General features: G+C 36.5%; 2 protein-coding genes across 5 annotated transcripts in view; one reads left to right on the top strand and one right to left on the bottom strand.

Moving 5' to 3' along the window:
• LOC123864269 (U7 snRNA-associated Sm-like protein LSm11) overlaps positions 1-6,797 on the bottom strand; it is a 63,205-nt gene extending 56,408 nt beyond the window's left edge. The window contains exon 1 of the mRNA XM_045904577.1: positions 6,463-6,797. Within this exon, the coding sequence (XP_045760533.1) occupies positions 6,463-6,757 (295 nt within the window). The 5' untranslated portion in view covers positions 6,758-6,797. The remainder of the gene's footprint in view (positions 1-6,462) is intronic.
• Positions 1-22,833, top strand: part of LOC123864263 (ecdysone-induced protein 74EF) — a 278,255-nt gene that overhangs the window by 102,344 nt on the left and 153,078 nt on the right. For all 4 annotated transcript variants that reach the window (XM_045904567.1, XM_045904569.1, XM_045904568.1 and 1 more), the window contains 4 exons: positions 9,697-9,781; positions 10,632-11,022; positions 11,575-11,826; positions 12,175-12,529. In XM_045904567.1, the coding sequence (XP_045760523.1) occupies positions 10,948-11,022; positions 11,575-11,826; positions 12,175-12,529 (682 nt within the window). In that variant the 5' untranslated portion in view covers positions 9,697-9,781; positions 10,632-10,947. The remainder of the gene's footprint in view (positions 1-9,696; positions 9,782-10,631; positions 11,023-11,574; positions 11,827-12,174; positions 12,530-22,833) is intronic.

Here is a 22,833-nt window from a genome sequence, read left to right on the forward strand (position 1 = left end):
TACATGATCGGAGTGAACCAGTGTGACGGGAACTCTCGGTTTGATCCTGAGTCGAAGATATGTCAAACATTAGGCTATGGTGATGTGAAAACAGAAAAAACCGACCAAGTGCGAGTCAGACTCGCGCACTGAGGGTTCCGTACTCGGGTATTTTTTCAAACATTTTGCACGATAAATAAAAAACTGTTATACATAAAAATAAATAAAAATCTGTTTTAGGATGTACAGAAAGCGCTTTCATATGATATAGTTGGTTTATTTATCTTATTTCGAAAATTGAAACACTTTTTTTTTAAATGATGTAATCACAAATTCGCGGTTTTCAGATTTATTAAGCATCTCCAAACATTGCGTTTGATTGTTCAGTAGGTATTCATACTGCGCTTGGAAATTGTTAGGAGCTCACTACGAATAAACTCCTGTTAAATCAATTGCGATGTAAAATAAAAAAGAATCGTTTCACGTAAGGCGGCAAGGCCGGAGCCGCCGGGTCACGGGCGCTATGCTAATGTCGGTTACCATTGTTGTGATAATATGCCACGTCATACTGCAGTCGAGTGTCGAAACGGGACGAATCTATACTCTATCCACGAGAAGTTATTATAGGGCCCTCTCTGTTGCGTAATCCCATACAAATAACAAAGACAAAAGCTCAGTGGACTCATTTTGAGTCACCAATCAATCCCAAAGATTTTTGAATAGGAACACTTTTTTATTCTAGAGACTCGCCTTCGCACTGATAGCATGACGAACTATTTTACTATACATTGTTTTCTCTTTTAACTTTACCTATTGCGTGCGCATATAAAGCTCTCAAAATGGGAATTTTTTTCGCAGTAAAATTATCTCCATATACTTGTTTTCGCAAAATGTTCATAAATTATAGCATAATATAAACCTTCTTAGATTCCTCTTTCTATTGGAGAAAACCATAAAAATACTTTCTGAGATTAGGCCGAACAAACACGAACTCAGCGAGGCGGGTACTTTAATTTACGAGTATAACATGTAGTAATAAAGACGAAGATTTAGCCCTAGACTGCGATCTCACCTGGTGGTATTATGATGCAATCTAAGTTATTAAGCGGCTAAACTCCTATATACTATATAACATACATATGCATACATATACATACATACTATAAAACTTTTCAATTAGTTGAAGACTATAAAATGATCAAAATTATTAACTCTGTGAGGTTTTCCGGTAACACAAAGTAAAAATGCTTGTCGAAATATATTTTGACATTATTGCCTTTTCCTTATATCACTTTGCGCCAAAAATCAGACCCTGAACGATCAAGGTAGGCGAGTCTGCACTCTGTAGGCAACGTAAGGTAAATGACCCTAGGCTGTTACTGGCTGCAAAGTGTAAAGATGATGGTCAGCACGTAGGCAAACATACTGTAGGGCGATTACGCACTGCATCCGATCTGAATCCGTGAAAATACGTTCCGAAGTAGTCATAGAACTATTTGTATGGTAGCTTACGTACTCGCTCCGACTTCCGTCATCCGTGAGGAGACCTTGGATGTGCCTAGGATTCAAATCGGACCTAATATGACGTAGATATGTCAAAGATGCCCACTGAATAGCTTGGATTTGGACCAGAGATCGGATTAGTGCGTAAGCAATATCTGAATTCAGTCCGAGTTTTTTATATCCGTATTTTCATGGACTCGGATCGGATGAATGCGAAACCGCTCTAAATGTTACAAAAGAATTTCGTCACACTATAAGAACTGTTCGCTTAATTTTATTGGGAGAGCAAATGCCCAGTGCGGCGAATACATATGTAAATGGTAGGTAACCACACAAAATGGAGGTCCAATTTCGGTATTTTACTAATCCCCTATGTCAGAGAGCATGTGCCATTAGTCTCGCTTATCATGACTAGAATCTGATAATAAACGATGACCTTCACGGGAAATAAAACCGGTAGCACAGGTCAAATGTCAAGTGCTTTTGTACAATTCTCGAGTCTATAGTCGATAGAATATATTCAAGATTTCGCGTTTTTCTGCCAATTATTATCTCCGTCCTAAATCGTACATACCTACTTGCGTGATTTTTTTTTGTATTCTAGCTGTACAAAAGTGTTTGAAATTTTCTCTAATTCAGACTACTTAATTCTATTATTATAGGGCTCAAATAATTCTGTCACTTTATTATCTACATTCTCTATATTATTCTCTACTAAATTATTAGTATGGCTAAGAGCCGCAAGTATAGAACAAACTTCTTTTTTTTTTAACTATATTTCGATGGCTTGCTTCACAATTGCATAAACCATGCATCGCTATAAACATTTAACGCGCTGTTTGCCCAAGTACCAATTTTCAAGTAGCGACTATGCGGTATTAAACTTTCAGGATCTGAGTACGATATGTTTATTAAAACTAAAATGAGTTTCGCTGACATGCACTCTGTGGAACCAAATCCCTGCGGCGGTGTTCCCACTAGATTACACCATGGGTTATTCAAGGGGCGGACCAACAAATTCCTGAAAGGCCGGCAAAGCATTGGCGGTTCCTCTGGTACTGCAAATGTGTATCACTTAACATCAGGTGACCTGCCTGCTGCTTAAAAAAAAGACATCAAGAAGATCAATTAGACAAATGTCTTCGCAGATTAATGAGAGTCACACATCCCCAGCTAATAGTTGTCGTAAAACTAGACCTTGACGGCGTTAAGTGAGGCATAAAGATAACACGTGATTAATAAATATTCAATTCCCAACTAACATTTCGGTAGACTTCCGATTTTAACAATACACGTGTAAACAAAATTAAGAAGGTACTTCTTCTCGTAACTAATCTTCTGTAAATTATTTGAAAGAAAATAAACCCTTCCCCACGTGGAGGCCACACGTCACAACAGGTCACACACGAGGTCAGGCTAGGCCATTGCCGTTCTAGACGGCTGTGTAAACAATACTTCTCACTGAAGTTGATAGCCCTAATACCATTGATCTACTCATACTGATGCATCAATTTAAACGTATGAAGTAAGCCTCAAATGCCCGGTTCAACCCTTCCCCACGTGGAGGCCACACGTCACAACAGGTCACACACGAGGTCAGGCTAGGCCATTGCCATTCTAGACGGCCAAGTAAACAATATTTTTCACTACAGTTTGTAAGCCTAATACCTATCAAGTACCATTGATCTACAAGACGTAATTTTTAATTTACACTTATTTAATACTAGCTGATATCAGCGACTTCGCCCGCGTGAATTTAAATTGAAAAAAAAATCACGTGGGAACTATTTGATTTTCTGGGATAAAAAGTGGCGTATGCCACTCTTCAACTATAACCACGTAAAAAATCAGGTCAATCCATAGCTCCGTAGCGGCGTGATTGAAGGACAAACTCACAAACCAAGAAACCAACAAGCAAACACACTTTCGCATTTATAATATAGGTAGCGATAGGTCTTCTTAGTACCTAAACCATTCTGAGGGGCAAGTTTAATTGATGGGACGTAAAAAGCTAGCAGAGCAGACAGACAGACACAGTTTCGCATTTAAAATATAAAATACTGGAAATTACCCGCGAATTCGTCCGCGTGGATTTAAGTTTTTGTAAATCCCGCGGGAAGTCTTTGATTTTCCGGACTAAAAAGCAGCCGGGGTCCTCCTTTAACTAGCTATTGAGTTATTTAGATGAAGAGAAGAGACACTTTTATCAGTAGATATGTTGGTGCAGAGGCTAGAGAGTTTAGTATGAGCAACGTAGCACCCCTTCCCACGTGCATGGAGTGGACGTCACAACCCCGCGTCAGGTCACGCTCGAGGTCAGGCTAGGCCGTTGCCGCCCCGGCTGTGTGTCAGCGGCGGTCGTCGGCCCGCGGGAGCGAGCACCCGCCCGCAGCCGCCACCTCACTTGCGTGGCTTCCACGATACTAGCCGCTGACTTGATGCTACACCTCATTTCACACGATTGATTGCATAAAAATCGGATTAACAGTTTTCCCCCTGGTTTTCTCGGTTGTAAAAAACTGTCCATTTGTTCGTTTTCGTCCTAGCGTTGAAGTTGTCTGGAAGAGATCGCTGTTTAGCGATAAGACCGCCTTCTTGTACCTATGTAACTGTCATTTGTGTTTTGTGGTGCAATAAAGTATATACATAACATACATACATATCAGTAGACACAATATAAAAAATACTAAAGTCATACTTATATTATGAAGGCGAAAGTGTCTCTATCTGTCTATGCCCGAGTACGGAACCCTCGGTGCGCGAGTCCGACTCGCACTTGGCCGGTTTTTAAAAAACCCGGCCCAGTCACCAGACTCGCGCACCGAGCACCGTACTCGGGTATTTTTTCCGACAATTTGCAGGATAAATCAAAAACTGTTATGCATCAAAATAAATAAAACTCTGTTTTATAATGTACCTACAGGTAAAGACCCCTTTCATATGGGACTACTACTATGATAGTTATCTTACTTTGAAAATTTAAAATACTTATTTGTTCACGAATACATTTTTGTAGTTTTTTTTTTTGTGTATGTGTGTGTGTTGATGTGAATTTTTTTTATCTTAGAAAATTAAAGAGTCTCTACTGGATTTTCAAAAACCTAAATCCACACTGGCAAAGTCGCAGGCATCATCTAGTAAAATACAGATATTTTACAAAAATATATTTAACTAGCGAAACGCCCCGGCTCCGCACGGGTAGCTTATTATAATTTTCGTAGGGATCTCTATTTTTTATGAAAATAAATATCGAAGTTACTCAGAAATAATGTAACTTTCTACTGGTGAAAGTATTTTCGAAATCGGTTCAGTAGTTCCAGAGATTACTTCCTACAAATAAACTCACAAACTTTGCCTCATTATAATATTAGCATGGATATATGCTTGAATGCAGCCCATTGAATTATGTTAAATGAACCAAAACACACATAACATGGTACCTACTCAGGATAGTGACCTTAGTACAGAAAAAGTTTCAACTATTCTGTACTGTTATGTAACAGTTAATTGTGTGTAAAAAGTTGCATGCAAACATGACTTTAGCAATTTGCATAGATGCAGCTGTCCTTATAAAATTCCTTGCCATACTCCATGATGCATAACATTCTGAGTAACTTTACCTTAACTCAATAAATACAACATGGGGTTATTCAAGGAGTGGACCAACAAATTCCTGAAAGGCCGGTAACACAGTGTTTTCTCTGGTACTGCAAATGTTCATGGGTGGCGGTAATCACTTAACTTCAATTGAAATTGAAACACATTACACGTTGGTCCCGTGCAGGTTGGCAGACTTTGACACACCTTTGAGAACATTAACCCTCATGCATGCAGGTTTCCTCACTATGCTTTCTTTTACCATTAATGCAAGAGATATTTAATTGATTAAAATGCATGTAACACATAACACTCCATCTTAGGCTGCATCATCACTTGCCAGCAGGTCTGATTGCAGATAAGCGCTAGTCTATAAGTTTTACTCTGAAAACTTAGAGGTGCATGCCTGGGCTGGAACCCCAGACCTCTTACTTACGAGGAGGCCTAGGTATTAAATACTAGCCTATCACTGTTTTTTAGCTTACAATATTACAAAGCCACAATAACTCAAGAGTTAAGAGGGAGGGCTTGAATCTGAAAGGTTATAAAATCAAATGCTGCATATCACTATTATTGTTATTCGAGGAATATGTGACTTTGGAGGTTTGAATTTATTCATTTCTTGCTTCTATACGTCAGAGAGGATAATGTCCTCTCTGAAGTATAAAAGTAATCTCTCCCTCTCTGCCACCTCATTTATTATTACTAACATCTGACAAAAACTTAAACAAAAATCATTTTTTTTTTGGGTTGAATTGTAAGCAGGATCTAGGAACCCACCACATTGTTTTTTATTATTCAGATACAAGTTAACCCTGGACTGCAATCTCACCTGGTGGTAAGTGATGATGCAGTCTAAGACAGAAGCGTGCTAACCTGGAAAATTATAATACCAAAGAAAGCTCCTATTTTTATGTGATTAAATTGAAAAAGATCATGACTCTCAGCAATGATGAATAAGGCTTAGAGAACATCTGAGAGTAGGCTAATTGGCTCTTGCGACTCCCCCAGTTCATGCTTCATAACATCTGCCTATTGCCTACTATAACATTTGCTGTACCAAAACTCCTACCATAAGTATAACGTTTAGGTAGAGAAGTGGTGTATATTCATGTTCAATTCACCTAATGTTCTATCCTAAAATATGTCTACCTATACTACACTGCAATAAACGCTAAATGTATTTTTAATTTAATATCTTTTAAATAACAATGTCGGACGTTTTAAATAGTTAAGTTCTAGTTATTTGCCGGAATTACTTAACTTTCTAAATAGGACTGTCCATACGCTTGCTAAGTATAAATAACTCTATAAATAATATGCATTTTCACCTTCTATCAGATGGTACAAAAAACAATAACAAAAACATAACCTCAAACCCACCTTCATACTGAGCAAAACGCTGTTTGTTCTTTTCGACCAACAATCGTTCTGCTTCTTTCCGTTTGACTTCCTTTTCTTCTTCCCTCTTCTGTACCAACTCTTGATGTCCAACAGGTATGATCGAAGAACTTTTTTCTTCTGCGTATTTCAATGCTGATTCAAACTGATGTAAATTATCGTACATAGGAGCGTTTTTTACAGGAACTTTAGTCTTTTTCGAGTATAAAGCCTTAATTGGATCAAATTTGGAACTACTAGCACCGGTTTCTGATTCAGAGGACGAATTTGAAGACATTTTTCGCGTATTTTTCAAACACTGGGCACTGGCTAAGCTAAGAAAACTGAAATTATGTAAACAAACTTGACATTGACAGCAAATATAGTGTAGCCACCGACCAGAAACAAAAGAGTGTAGCTGTCACTTTTGACTTGACCATAGACAGTCATGCTATTTTTACTCATTTCTCGTCTCTGGACTCTAGGCTTTTTGAGACTTATAATATTAATGTTATATCAGTAGGTATGGTAATTAGCGGCGTGAAATTTTCTCGCTTTTCCCTAACTTGTAAGTAACTACAAACCTGACATTGGCTAATCTGTGTAAAGCCAGACGAGAGAAAAAATATCTGTAGGTATATTTCAAAAATGCCCAAAATTGTCCATTATAAGGTAGAGGAGAATCAATCGTATTTGAAGTAAAGTTCTAATTTAATCGTCGTGACATTTATACACACATACTTACATACATTCATACATAACTACATACGTTTTATTTTTCCTAATAATTAAGAATTCACCTGGACAAATAAATAGCAATTAGCTATATCTAATGATAGCAACAAGCAATTACTATGAATAGCGATGAATTACGTTCGCAAGTTGTTTGACTTGATGCATGTTTTTTGCACTGGCATTATCGCTGGCATTGCAGTCATAGCGATCTCGTGATAGAATGTTGAAGGCTCTTCCTAACTCCAATAATGTATAGTTACAACAATTATGAAAGCAATAAACTAGAATAACATTTAGTTGCCATTGCTGTTTTGTTTAATATAATAAATTATATTAAACAAAACATTTTTAACAAAAGTTTTGCTATTCGATAATAGATGGCGCTAATATAAGTTGATCATTAAAATAAATAAATGCCTTTTAATGGTATTATTATGTAAAATATTATGTTATTTGTCGCTATTTCGAATAAATTAGATATTATGTTGACATGTCGCACTCATTGCCAATGTTGCGATAGTATTCAACAAGGTCTTCGTAGTAATATGCAGTAGGAAGTAAACGAATCAAGGTCGACTAGAATTTATCTGGTAAGAACCTTTGCAAAGGGGAAAATGTTATGAAATAATAATATATTTCTAGTATATAAATATACCTAATTAGTAATTAATAATTATCTACTTCTGTAACTAAACTACAAAATATCAAGATAAAATTAATTATACATTTCATTTATTTATAGGAACCAAAATATTATTACCTATATTACAGTGCCTTGATATATCCATAATGAAAATTAAAGAACTTAATAAGTGAAGTTTGGAGTCAAATACGTACTTTTTATTGACTTAACATATGCCCAGCATGCGTTGTAATGCGACTCGCGCACCACCTTAATGTTCTTGTTAGCTACCTACTATGTCAAAACTTTCGCACAAGTGGCGGAAAACCAAAATCAGGATGAACCAGGGATAAACGATGTGCGAATGCATAGGCAATGAACAAATAGATAGACAAACATTCATTTTTGTGTTTATAATATCTATGGAAATAAATTCGAATCTCCGCTAATACCTATAAAGTTTTTGGTGAAAAAATATTCTTGGTATTAACTACGCATATTATTATAGCTTAGCAAATTATGTAACTCCTGGCGTGCATTTGCGTCGTAATGAATGACAGCTTTAATATGGCCGCCGAGTCAACGCTCTAGTCACGCCACTTCGTACAATTTTCACTTTTCAAGTTTTCACCTCTACAGTGTGCTGTTTATAAACATAAAAATGCATAAAAGCATCTAACAATTTAGTTGAAATCTCTATACATAAGACCTGCATAACCGATTTGTTTTAAACTCGGATAATACGAATGTCATCATAATTCATGCCGAAAACACAACAATTCAACAATTCATAATGTCTTTCTACATTATTCATAATTGTTATATTTAATTCCCATAATTTTGATTAGATTTTTTAATTAATTTTCTATAAATTAATAATAGAGATAATTTTTTTTAAATACTTGTCTAGTTTTATTTTTACAGTTTCTTGTTTTAATATTGAAAGAATTGTATCTTAGTTCCAAATCCATTAGTAAAAAATTGCATAATATATGCAAAACATTGAAATAAAACGAAACAATGCAAGAAAGTGGCAAGGAAATAGAAAACAAAAGTCTATGATTAAAACCCAAGAGCTGCAATTATAGTGAGAGGACTGCATTGTGGAGTTTTTGCCATATTGTTTGTGTCTCGTCATTTTCTATATCATGGTTAGCTTGTCTTCCGCGCATTATCATCGGAGAATCATTTATTTCTTCTTTTGTTTTGAAGTAATGATTGACAAATGTACTACCGAAGAAGTTAATAAGATTAACGCGTTAATTATCTTCGTTTTTCTTTATCTGAATAATTTAATGAAATATGTATAAGTCTTTGCGAGCGTATGTACTATGTAGCACTGATCTTCATCTATTTTCTCTTTCTGTTCTTTTAAACGTGATAAAGAATTAGGTTTTGATAAAATATGTTACCGTGATTTAGCATTTCACATGCTATCGGCGTATATGACGTCATAGGTATAACAAATCCAACATGATAATACGCAAAGAAAAACTATGCATGAGAAACATATCTACCCTAGTTTGTTTATAAATGAAAGGTATTATTGCACAAAATCTGAAAATTTCAAAGGTATATGGAGTTAAAACTTTATCTTGTTTGAGCTGATATTTGATTAAAATTAAAATTTTAATATTTTTTTAACGTTCCCAGCGGTGCTTCCGCCTGTATTTAAAATGATCGCCAAATAGAAGAGCTGTTTCGAGACGATCATCTTTTACTGAGGTAGCTTTAAAGACAAAGTAGCTCCCCTAGATTTAAAGCTCTATTTTTTTTTACTTAATGAAATTTTCTTTTATTGAGGTGGCTTAAAAGACAAAGTAGCCCCCGTGATTTAAAGCTTTATTTTTTTTATTTAATGAAATTTTCCTTGTCCACAGAGCATTGTGTACGCGGCGGTGGGGTGCGGCGTGCCGCCTCTATGCCGCATCGACGCAGGTTCGACATACATCGGGACGTCGCCAGGTGATCTCGTCACTCTCCTATTTTTCCTCTTTCTATTTCTTGATCATCTATAAAACAAAATAATTCATATTGCTAATAGCCTTTAAAGTAGGTATCCCAAATTTATTTCTTTATTTTTCTTCCGTAACACTCTTTGGTATTAGAGAAATAGAAATCAATTATGCTTACTTATATCCTCTCTAACAGATACGTTTTAAACTAATGGAAACATAAAACTTTATTTATTATTTTATGCTTTTAGAATATTTTTCTTATTTTAGTCTGTTTAATATACTCCCTATTCATCAGTTTTAGTGTTTCTAAATTATTAGGTTACAATAATTAAATCCAAATTACAAAATATACAGTTAAACCAATCAGGATTAACTTTTTTATAGCAAATTCCAGAGAACAATTGCAAGGATATGCGTACTCGATAATGGGTAGTCTGGGTAGGTACGTCTATTATATTCCATTTGCTACTTTACTGAATACACGTAGGGTTTCGGGAGATGATTGATGTTTCGTGGCATTTTCATCTATGTCATGTACCATCTTGTGGATGTTGTTGATATGACATTACTAACAAAATCACTCCAACGAAGCAATTTCATAAAATAGCACATTGAATATAATATTAATATTTCCCAAAAATAAAAAGTTACACATATTTATAATAATATCTATTTATATAGATACCACATACATTAATTTCTATATTAATTTTGCTTTGTCCAGTTTGTGTTCCATAATTAAGTTGACATTTTTCATGTGCCATCCCAACTGTATTGCTTTTTAATAGGCTCCAAATTGCACTGCTACATTTTAGAATTTTGAAATGCGTGAGAGCCTACTCTTTACGTTTCCGCAGGTCGCTGTTGAAGATAAGTGGAGTGCAGGGAGTGAGGTAACCTGGCTGGAGGAAGAAACAAGCTCAACCAACGACAATACAAAACCGTCATGTGTTCCGAAACCAAGTACCTAAGCGTCACATAGTTATACATCGAATAATGCACGATCCGTCCAAACACTGCCAAACTTTAAAAACGAATTTATTAGTGTATAGATTTACGTGTTCACCGCGAGTGTAGTGACTTGTGTTAGACTGTCAGTGTGAGCGCCATCTGGCGTGATCGAGGCGCGGCACGGTGGCGGGGACGCCTGCGCCGTCGGGGCCGGCGTTGGCGATGCCATTTATTGAAGACGAATGGTGGTCAGCGGAGAATGAAGGCAGGATGGTCGATCTCTCCAATTGCCTTCAGGTAATTTCACTAATACATGTAATACAAACACAAAACACTTTGTCCGCACAAAGCCTCTAGGTAAAGTTCAGTTTACTGGGTATAAATGTCACCCTGATACATTATTATATAGAAGTAAAAACGATACGCTACGCTTATAATGCTCTTCAAGGCACTGAAGAAAGTGGAAGGCTAGACTTTCAAAGTCATCATCCGATTTAGATTAGTACTGAATTGTACCAACATTGCTTAACCAGTACAATCGTGGATCGACTGATATGCGTTTTCATAGAGTCTTCAATACTTTAATTGCACAAATAATATGGGTTCATGCAAAAGGGGAAAATCTTGTTTCCGGGACTTTATCCACGTGGCTTCATAGGTTTTGGAAATCCCATTGTAATTTCTCAAAATTTCTTAGTGGGGTCAGATCCCCAATCACAGAACTTATATGCCAAAATTTCGAGTTTCTAGACCCAGCAGTTTGAATTTACGTACTTTGTCATGTGTTAGTCAGTCTCCTTTTGTATATATAAATTATGAGACTTACGATATTTTACTCAATGATTCCAGGACGCGGTAGCCGCGAGTGGTCATGCAGCAACTCAACTCCAGCTACAAATGGCGACTTCCCTCGGAGAGATGTCGCAGGCGGAGCTGTCCAACTTCGTGGGAGGACTCACTCTAGAAGCTGATGGCTCAGAGGCCGCAGATCCTGACGATATCCTGAAGCAGTTGGGAGAAACCGCATTTGATAATTTTGATACGTTTTTCACCGATCTGACGAACTCTACCGCGTCTGGAGTACCGCATGTCGAAATTAAGGTAATTATATTTTGAACAAAGTATCCTAACCATTCTTTTTCAAATCACATCACCAGTCTATTGCACACTCTGATTTTGGTACGTTAATTAATAAAACAAAAAATTCAAGTTAAAAGCATGATAGCCACGTTATTTTGGGAATCTGTAAAACCATTTGAGAATATCAAATCATGACATTTGGCCATCTATTTAGTACCTAATAGAAGATAAAACTACAACAGAAATTTCTAATGTCATGTATTTAAAAGAACGATAAAAAATTATCAAAGAGATTTTCTCAAGGGTTTACGATAGTTATTTTGATGAATATTAATCATTTACTCATCCATTCTTTTTAATATTTTCCAGCAAGAAGAAAACAACAACATATCGCCAACGCCTAGCAGCCAGCAACAGAACTCTTATTACCAACAAAACCAACACAATTTGCCAAACAATGGCCAACAGCGATTGCAACAGTTATTACGATCTGGCACCAGTGCCATTAACCATGCAGTCGCAAATAATATCAACAATGGAAGATACAACATTGCTTCCGCAAACCCCTTGCTCGCTGAGAAACTAGCAGCGACATCTAGCGGTATAAAGCAAGAACCGATGAGTTCGGATTACAATGGAACGAGTATGAACTATGGAAACTCTTCGCCTATGCAGCGGGTGCCGAGTGGGAAGCCGCAAGTGAATGATGCTGGCGGAGGAAAAGGTAAGCTCCAAAATTCTTTTGATTTTTGTGTTTTATTCTTAAAAAACACCAAACCAAATATGAATAGGGAACCATAGACAAACTAAGTTAAAACACCTACCTATTTTAAACATCTATTTATAAGCTGATCACATTGTATTTTTGACAATTAATAGCTCTTACCTATTCCTTTTATGCGAATTCGTTTTTATTTCAAAACTTATAACAAGAAACCGATTTTTTTTATGGCAACGACATCTAGCGGCGAGTAGCGATGTCAGCTTAAAACAGTTTACATTCGCCACATAGGCAGTGCTGCAATGTAATGTCAAGCACTAATAGTTTATAACGATGCCACTAGATGGCACCTGAAGTCTTAAACTTAACGTGAACTTTATAAAATTGCACCAATACCTGTTGCATCTAAGGCAGGGTTTTAAGCCGTTGTATGCAGTTTTCTCTCGATCACAATCCACTTTCAATTTCCGCTTGAGGAAGTGTGATTTTCCTTTCGCGATTCCCCGCTTTTACTACGAGACTATTAACTGGTAGCTAGAAAGTTAGCTCGTAAAAATATTATTTACCTACATTCAGCGATATAAATTTAGATTTCAGAATATTTCTAATCGTTTTCGTATATAATATAGAATGTCGGTAACTCTATAGTAGTATTTTATAAAAACAGAAGTTTAGGCTTCATAAGATGAAGATGTTGCGCGGTAGCTTTTTAGTTTTATTGGTCTTTTTTTTACCCGACTACGGCAAAGCCGAAAGGAAGGGTTATGATTTAATTTTCATGAATGGAAAATGATATTGACAATGATATTCCATTCAATGCGCTGCATTATTACTACACAACAGGTGTGCTTGCCAATCACAAACCTAAATACAGTATAAAGAAAATTCATTCCTGAACACGGTATACAGAATAGGTACTTACCTACTCTACTGTCTTTACTTCATATCAGAATATTCAAAATAATCTGTCAATCCACAGTTGGTCAGCATGGTGGACTATGACCCAAGCCTTTCTCATTGTGGAGGAGACCGGTGCTTAGTAGTAAATCGACGCTGGGTTGATCATGCTGATGAACTAAGTAGAGTAAATCTTTGATGAACTGTGATAGCCCAGTGGTTATGACGACCCAGCCGAGAAGTCGGGGGTTCGGTCCCGGGCACGCACCTGAACTTCTCGAAGCTATATAACTATGCGTTTTAAGCAAATAAACGTCGATTTACAATCAATGAAAATATTCGTATTCAAATAATAATATATATCACTTGCTTAGCGGTGGAGGAAAACATCGTGAAGAAACCTGTATGCCTGAGAGTTCTACATAATGTGTGTAAAGTCTTCCAACCTGCACTGGCCATGGTGGACTATGACCTAAGCTATTCTCATTCTGGAGGAATCCTTCAGAAAAGCATTCTCAATAGTGGCCCGAAAATGGGTCGGATGATGAACTAAGTAGGTTAAGTCTTAATTCCTAATAGTACCTACATTCCAGATATTAATTAGCCATACTTTCTGCATCATTTCGTAAAACAACCGCCGTAAACACAGTGGCGCCCCCGCGCGGCCGGAAGTGAAAGCCTCAAGATGACGATTACATCGGATATTAACGAGGTTTTGCTGCCTAGAAATTGTAATACTCAGGTATTATAACATTAATGGATACCATCTTAAATACTTACTGGGTAACCGATATCCAAAATAGATGAAGAGTTTTTCAATTCGGCAAGTTTTTTTCTCGCCTCCTAAAAAACAGGTCAAGTGTGAGTCGGACTCGCACAAGAAGGGTTTCGTACCATCGTCTCAGAATACATAATAGTACCCATCGTACAAGATATCCGCATCTTAGTACCTAACATTTCCATGTAGGAAACTGCAACTTAATGTGATTTAGTAAATTAATTTTTTCGTGAGCATATTTTAAACACAGACAGACAACAAAGTTATCCTATGAGAGTTTCTTTTTTCCTTTTGAGGTACGGTACCCTAAAAATGAGAATAACGTTAACATTAAACTCCTTTTTTGGACAGTCGTTTAAAAATCAGTATGAAAAGCCATACCTATACATCGCAGTAGGCAGAGCTTCTTGGAACTGCATATTTACGAAGTAGGTACCTAATTCATAAATAACTTATACCTACTTATAGATGTGTGTTATTATTGTCACAGACTTAGGTATTATCCTAGTATGTCGTACGAGTATGCGGTTAGGAGTAGATAGATATCCTAGCCTGAATGAAATAAACAAATAACAACTATTGTGCATAAAACTTGATACATCTTAGTACATATTTATAATAAAAATACCTAACATCTATTTATTTATAGAGTTAGGTTAGGTTAGAGGCCAGTTTTTGACTAACTGACTGATCTATCAACGCACAGCTTAAACTACTGGACGGATCGGGCTGATTGGCATGCAAATATGACTGAATTTTTGAAAATTCAACCTCTAAGAGGGTAAAATAAGGGTTTGAAATTTGTTTAGTCCACGCTGATGAAGTTGCGGGCCTTCTCCAAAGAACCTACGGCACATTCACAGGGTTCATTGTGCAAAATGCTATGTTTCGATAGGTACGACCAAAAGTCAAAAATTATAAGAGGGAAAATAAAAGTGTTACATCTATAAATGAAAACAAAAGTCTTCAACCAGTGTGTCCTTCCCGTCCTCACCTATGGTGCTGAAACGTGGACACTGACAAATGGCCTTGTTCACAAATTCAAAGTTGCTCAGCGAGCTATGGAGAGGGCTATGTTAGGAGTTTCCCTGAGGGATAAGATCCGAAATGAGGAGATCCGCAGGAGAACCAAGGTCACTGACATAGCCCAAACTATTAGCAAGCTGAAGTGGCAGTGGGCAGGCCATGCCTGTCGTAGAGGCGATGGCCGTTGGAGCCGGAAAGTCCTTGAGTGGAGACCGCGTTTAAGCAAACGTAGTGTGGGACGCCCTCCAGCACGATGGACCGACGATATAAAGCGGCTGGCGGGAAGTGGCTGGATGAGGAAGGCTGAGGACCGGGTATGGTGGCGCTCTATAGGGAAGGCCGATGTCCAACAGTGGACGTCCACAGGCTGATGATGATGATGATGATGATGATGATGATGACATCTATAAATACCTATTTACTGCGAATGTGCAAAGCGCATCCTATTGATGTAACAAGGAAAATCGTTATTATTTAATACCATAATATAGATCGTATACCTAACACCTAGCCGACTGTACGAGTATATTACTGACGTTACACTATGGGTGTTTTGTTGCTGGAAACACGTCAAGAATCACTATTACGCCCATTTTGATAAAACTCCACGCTTTTGCGTACGTGATTTGTCAAGCGTAGAAGGTATTGACATCTTATTTAAAATCCCAGTTAGTATATACATTAATTTAAGAACAGATTTTTTAGGTGATTTAGAATACTATTCCGAAGAAAATATAAAAAAATTAGACTTTATACTTTGACATAAGATTTTTACACCTCTCAAAACCACCATGAAATTCATAGTCGTGGATCGTTCCTCCCTGTGTTGGGGACAATACGCAGAGAAACTTTCAGCTTTTATAAAATAATTTTATTATCTGGCACGCGATGGTTCTAAGGCTAACATCTACAGAGCGCACTTTGACTTTGCTCAGACTTGAGACACTGTTAAAACGAGACACCGTTATACCGCTGACATACCTAAATCTGTCTCTTTTTAACTGAAACTTAAGTCTAAGCAAAGTCAAAGTGCGATCTATAGATTTCAACCTTAGTCCCTCAGAAATTATGAAAGCTAAATATATAAGATATTTTATAGAAAGTTTTTACCGCTATAAAAGCATACAAAATAATTTTACATAATTTTTAAGATCTTGTAAGACCGAATAAAACTAGTGTATCTACAGTGTTTGGAAAAACTTAAATTCTCGCTAACGATTTGCGGGCAAACGCAAATGTGATAAATCACAGAACAAAAACTTTCCGCTTACGCATTTTAAGCCAAAATAGATGCCCAATTAGGTCTACGCGAACATACGAAGCTCTGCGTCAGAATGAAATGGGGTCGTGATGACGAGACACCTTGACACACTGAACCATATAGATTTCTCATTACTCTTACGCTTTATACTCTACGCTTTACCAGGAAGCGTTCGACAGAAAACAGAAAACATATGAACTTCCCAAGCGCTGATTTGATTTTTTTTCCTTAAACCTAAGTAATCCGTTCACGAGGTAACGTACTGAACTAAGTTTCTTAGATTTAACATCTTATTATTATGAACCTAAAACATTATGCAAATAGTGACACAAGTTTCAGATGAGATAAGTTGGTTTGAGATAAATTATGTCTATCGATACTTATTCTACAGGATATATTTCGAAGAATGTGCACAACAGCTTTTAGACCTGGTTCCTCCTTCACCTTTCTATCATCGTACTGCAAGGCATCGTCAAGGTCTGCTTCCTCGTTTCTAATCTGAACCGCTAGGTTAAGGAACGCTTTTCCGGCATCAGTTTTCCCCTCCACTTTTAATATGGGTACTATCAAGTCAAGAGTGCATTGAATAGACATCTTCTAAGCAAGCGCGCTTCATCTTAGGCTGCATCATCACTTGCCAGCAGGTCTGATTGCAGCCAAGTGCTAGTCTAAAATTAAAAAAAATATTGAAAGGTGATAAGTATTGAGATAACTTTTCAATGGTTTTAAAGTTAATTAATATTATATCTTTAGATGAGAACTAAGTAGTTCAAATCAAAACTACATAGAATGACATACGTGTTCACTGTTCATCATGTAATACCTAATTATGACTAATACTAATAGTATAAACCTAACAGTTTCTTAGAACTGTACTTAGTGCATACCTAAAAAGTTATATAAACCCATTGAGGTGAAGGAAAATGTCGCCAGATTAAAAGGGATTTAGATATGATTCATGTGAGTACCTACCTAATGATGCTAACTCAGTCAAGTAGTGCATTTCCGACCCAATTATTTGCTTGCATATATTATTTTTTTACACGGCTGCCATAAAAAGGGAGTGTATTCAGGGTCCATGCATGTTTGTACGTGAGTTTCTTTATTCCACTATAACTCCTATCGTTAGACTCACATCATCCAAAGTGACCATGGCTATATTTTTGAAAGTTTTATTAAATAGATAGAAGATAGGAAGATATTAAACATTCCAAGACTCTTTTGAGCTTACAGGAATTTTGAGAAAAGCGTGAATACGAATTATGTGATAAGTTTTGTTAAACATGTCATGTCATTGTGAGTAACCCATTGATTAATGTAATTAAAATTGTATTTAGCAATAACACGCTAGTAATTAGAAAAACTCTTGGTCACTGGCAATATCGCAGGAAGGAGACCCCGCGGACGTAGCCCGAGACGTTGGTGCGACCAAATCAGAGAAGCGGTTGACACACCCTTCTGCAATGCCTTCCGTACAGCCTCCAACAGAGTACAGTCAGCCGAATTAGTTGGAGAATGTGATAGTATCGAAAATATATGGAAAAATAAATAGTGTGAACGGTCTGTTCGACACTTGCCCCCCTTTTGATTGATGAATAAATGATACGATTTACAAACCGGGACAAACTAGGCATAAATATAAACAAAATCTTATAAATCATTTATTGAACCTACATTCCCGACCTTACTCACTTCGCAAACATAAAACTATCTCGCATAGATTGTCCTTGATTATTTAATACGTCGAATGACATGTGCAGTTTGCTTAGTATGAGATTTTACATAACACCGACGTTGTCGTTGATAGAATTCGCTAGACATCGCAACAAACCGTGAAAGAAACTCCCAAAATATGTTTGATTGCTTCGGTCACAGCTAACAAACTATTTTTTTTAATTTATGACATGGCACATAATATCTAACCTATATTTTATTCTTTGTCATAGTTTTAAGCAATAAAGTGGTTTAAATGAATATACATAAAACAATACACCGGAATTTTATATTCCTATCTAGTTTTGAGATAGATCCCGTCTCAAAAATGGTGTAAAACGGATAACTTAGATAATATTTCAGGTTTGTAACTCATTCCGTCTACGAGCTAGAGAACTGTGAATTTCTGTCTGTCTGTCTGTCCGCAGGCAGAAAGACAGACTTCGCGTGCTTCGTTCTCGAATACTATCAACGTTGCGTGAGATATAAAATCTCATACTAAGTACACCGATAGCGGAGTAGCGGGTGGTAGGGTCGATAGTACTCACGTGCAAACTATACCTAATCCCACATGCATCTAACTAAATGTTACTAACACACCTCTTAATTCTCAAGCAATAAGTTCTACAATCGCTTGTATCTTTTCCTATTTGACTATGCATGCACTTGACATCGGAAAATTGCACTTATGATCTCGGGAATAAGTTCTTTAATCTCTATAATATATTTTCTATTTCATAATCTTTGCCAACTGTACTTAAGTGAGCAGTTGTGATCAGATTTACGACTCTATTGTTGTGAACGTAGAGCTTATATTTGCATGATGTACACAATTCTATTTATTTCATGTATTTAGTTATGTGATTTGAATCTGAATATCTGCTGAAAATATACAAAAACTGTTTTTATTTTAAGTTGGTAGGCACTGTTTTAAGTACAATCTTATTTCTTTTTTTTTAGAGACTTGTAGTTTTTCTGAAAACAGGGTTTGTTTTTTTTTATTTCAATCTGAAAATTTATATTTGCAAGTAGGTACTTAATTCAATTTTTTTTTCATAATAATATGAGCTCTTAACAAAACTATTATAATCTATCAAAATTCCCAAACGATGTTAGGTACATAAAACGCACCACTAGTATAGTCATTTTATCACTCAAACTCGAAATCCTTACATTTTGAATTAGATCTCCATAATTCTAAAGATGTGAAAAATTTCAAGTTAGTTCTATGAAAATCTCGGTGGGGCATTTCGAATCGGCACAAAAAATAACTAATTTACACATATTTTCCAGTGAACCTATACAATGTCCATCCTAGCGGTAGCGGTTATGGTTATAATAATAGGTGGTTATCTGCTGTGCTCTTATCAATATAGTATTTGTTATTTGTTCATGAAGTGCAATGACCTACTTAGGTACATTACATATCAACGTGTATATGTATTTTTTGCTCCATTGATTAAACTTTTTATTTAGGAAACATTGGACTTTTTTTGCTACAATTGAAAAAAAAAAGGTAACTATTTTGTTAAAAGTCGATGGCGGTAAAGGAAAACATCGTGAGGAAACCTGCATGCCTGAAAGTTCTCCATAATTTTCTCAAAGGTGTGTGAAGTCTGCCAAGTTGCACTTGACCAGCGTGGTGGGCTACGGCCTAAACCCTTGTCTTTTTGAGAGGACATCCGTGCTAAGTAGTGATTCGCAATGGCTTGATGATGATGGTGATGATGATTTCCTAATATGGAAGTCTTTGTAGGTACCAACAAATGGACTTTTATCCATACTAAATACTTAATAATATTATAAATGTGAAAGTGTTTCTGTCTGTCTGTCTGCTAGCTTTTCAAGGCCCAACAGTTTAACTGACTTTGTTAAAATTTGGTACAGAGTTCGCTTACATTCCGGGGACGGACATGGGCTACTTTTTATTCGAGAAAATGAAAGAGTTCCACGGGATTCTCAAAGGTCCATCCGTTCAACCGATTTATATGAAAGGTTCAGAGGTAGCTTGCGTACCGGAAATTGACATAGGCCACTTTTTATCCCAAAAATCAAAGAGTTCTCACGGGATTTTCAAAACCTAAATTCACGCGGACGAAGTCGCGGGCATCATCTAGTATTTATAGGTGCAATTAATTACTGTCCGAGTATGTAAGGCCTAACCTAATATTAGAAAGGATCCGTAAGGCCCAATTATCTGCTGTACATAACGTAACATAGGCCTAACGACGTGAGTCTTATGTGTGCGTATATTACATTAATTCCTGACCTACCGAACGGGCAGTCGACGGAAACGCGTACAACATATTACCTTAATTACGCTACAGAACCGATAGCAAAAAAAAACTATTAATTTTTAGATCATTTTATCAACTAGGACTGATGAAAAAAGTTTTTAACACACTTTTTGAGAACATTTTCTCAGGTATGCAGGTTTTCTCACGATGTTTTCCTTCACCGTTACAGCAAGTGATACTAACACACATAACTCCAAAAAGGTAGAGGTGCATGCCCGGGATGGAACCCTGGCCGCTTCTTAGGTCCTACGGCCAAAATTAACAATCGATCCTATCTTTCTATTATCTTTCGATAATTTATAGAGAAGCAGGCTTTACTTTGCGTCGGTCCATGATATTTAAGGAACCAAAAGCTTAAAGCTATACGTCTTAATCCACTGAAACAAACAAAATATCTCTGTCTTTCGTATTTCTATAATTAACTTAGAAACATTGTTATTTGTTAAAAATTGTATGACCTTTTGTGACAAATAACAACGTTGCTAAGTACCTAACTTATCGACAGATTACAGATAGATTTATTATTATCATTAACTAACTAATGCTCGCGACTTTGTCCGCGTGGATCTAGGTTTTTAAAAATTCCGCGGGAACTCTTTGCTTTTCCGGGATTAAAAGTAGCCTGTCCTTCCCCAGGATGAAAACTGTCTCTGTACGAAATTTCGTCAGAATCGGTTTAACGGCTGAGCTGTGAAAAGCTAGCAGACAGAGAAACAGACAGACAAACAGACGCACTTTCGTATTGGTAATATCAGTATTAATTTGACCGCTTACAACACTCAAGATTATATTTTTGTGTGAACGGTACTAGTATAGCAGCTCCTTGAGTCGGTGCGACAACCTGATTCGTGTCAATGACAACCCGACACACACGCGCATTGCCTTGCATCCTGCATGCGGCACCGTTGATATTGTCTGCAAATATCCTAGATGCAGCAAGGTATTTTCAAAGCTATTGGTCAAACAAAGTCAAAGGCAAAGTCAAAAATCAAGTCAAGAATTGAATATGTCTCCCTAGACAAGATTCAGCAAGGTGTAGGTCCACATTTTTATTTAAAAATAATTTGATGCTCGAGACCGGTAATTTTCAAAACCTTAAAACAATTGTTTATCGCAAAAATTTATAACTACGTATTTGTACGTCTATTCATTACATTATCAAATGATTACCAAGTGGAAAAAAAAATTATGAGCTTTTGAATATTATAACAATTGATTGAAAAGTTCAGATATAATTCACCAATCACAATATTATTTATTTGGAAAATAATCTTGCCAATATGATATTACGAAAATAATACCTATAGTTTTCTCCATATTGACCCATAACAGTAACCGTAAAAATAAGTATTTATGTACAATACTAGATTTTCTGCTCGTAGAGATTGCAAAACGTTTTGGATTTCTCATACATCAATCCCTCGGAAGTTGAAAAAAGTTAACTGAAAAAACTTAACAATTTAAAAATCTTCAAAGTTAGAAAAACTAGGTTAACGGTCTGAAGATTATGTAGGAGTTACATTTCTAATAAGCTTATTATGGTTTTGGAAAATAATTTAAAGGCTGATGCGTGTCTTTGGTAGTCACTTTGGTATATCAACGGTGTCAGCGCATACAGACGCATGTACTAAACGTTGATATGTTGATATTATCTCGGCTACTTTATGTTTGAATTAAATGGGCGTACGGCCGTTTAGCCGGACAGGCTCTTATTGCAGTATGTACGGGGTAGGGTCCTTTTATTGCATACTACAGACTAGGTACTGTACTAAAAGACTAGGTTATTTATTAAGGACTAGATAATTATAGCTATGGAGAGAGAGAGCACTGATGATAATCATGCGAAATTCTTTTGAAGTACATATTTGCAAAGTAACTTTTTCTATGTATATTATTACAATATAATATGTATATAAATATCTGTATAGTGTATACCTACTATTAGATATACTCGTATAAGTACCTGGTTTTTTTTTAACTTACTTTTTGTAATAACGTAAACTTTTGCTTCAACAACTTCAACAATGCATTTCATAAAACACTCGAATGGACCTTCTGGTCTGATGTCACCTTAAGATATGAAAAGTATGGGCCGCCATAGTTCGCGATATTTAGGGAACTTCTAACAAAACGTCGACACCACTAGCGGGCAGGGTGCAAGTAGCCTTATATAGAGCAACCGCCGAGTTTCTTGCTGGTTCTTCTCGGTAGGAACGGCATTCCGAACCAATGGTAAATTATTTGACGATTCAAAAGCACTTGTAAAAGTCTATTTGAATAAAAATCTATTCTATTCTATTCTATTCTATGGTAGCCCTATTTTTCTATAATTTCA

This window comes from Maniola jurtina, chromosome 4, assembly GCF_905333055.1.
Source record: "Maniola jurtina chromosome 4, ilManJurt1.1, whole genome shotgun sequence".
NCBI lineage: Eukaryota > Metazoa > Arthropoda > Insecta > Lepidoptera > Nymphalidae > Maniola > Maniola jurtina.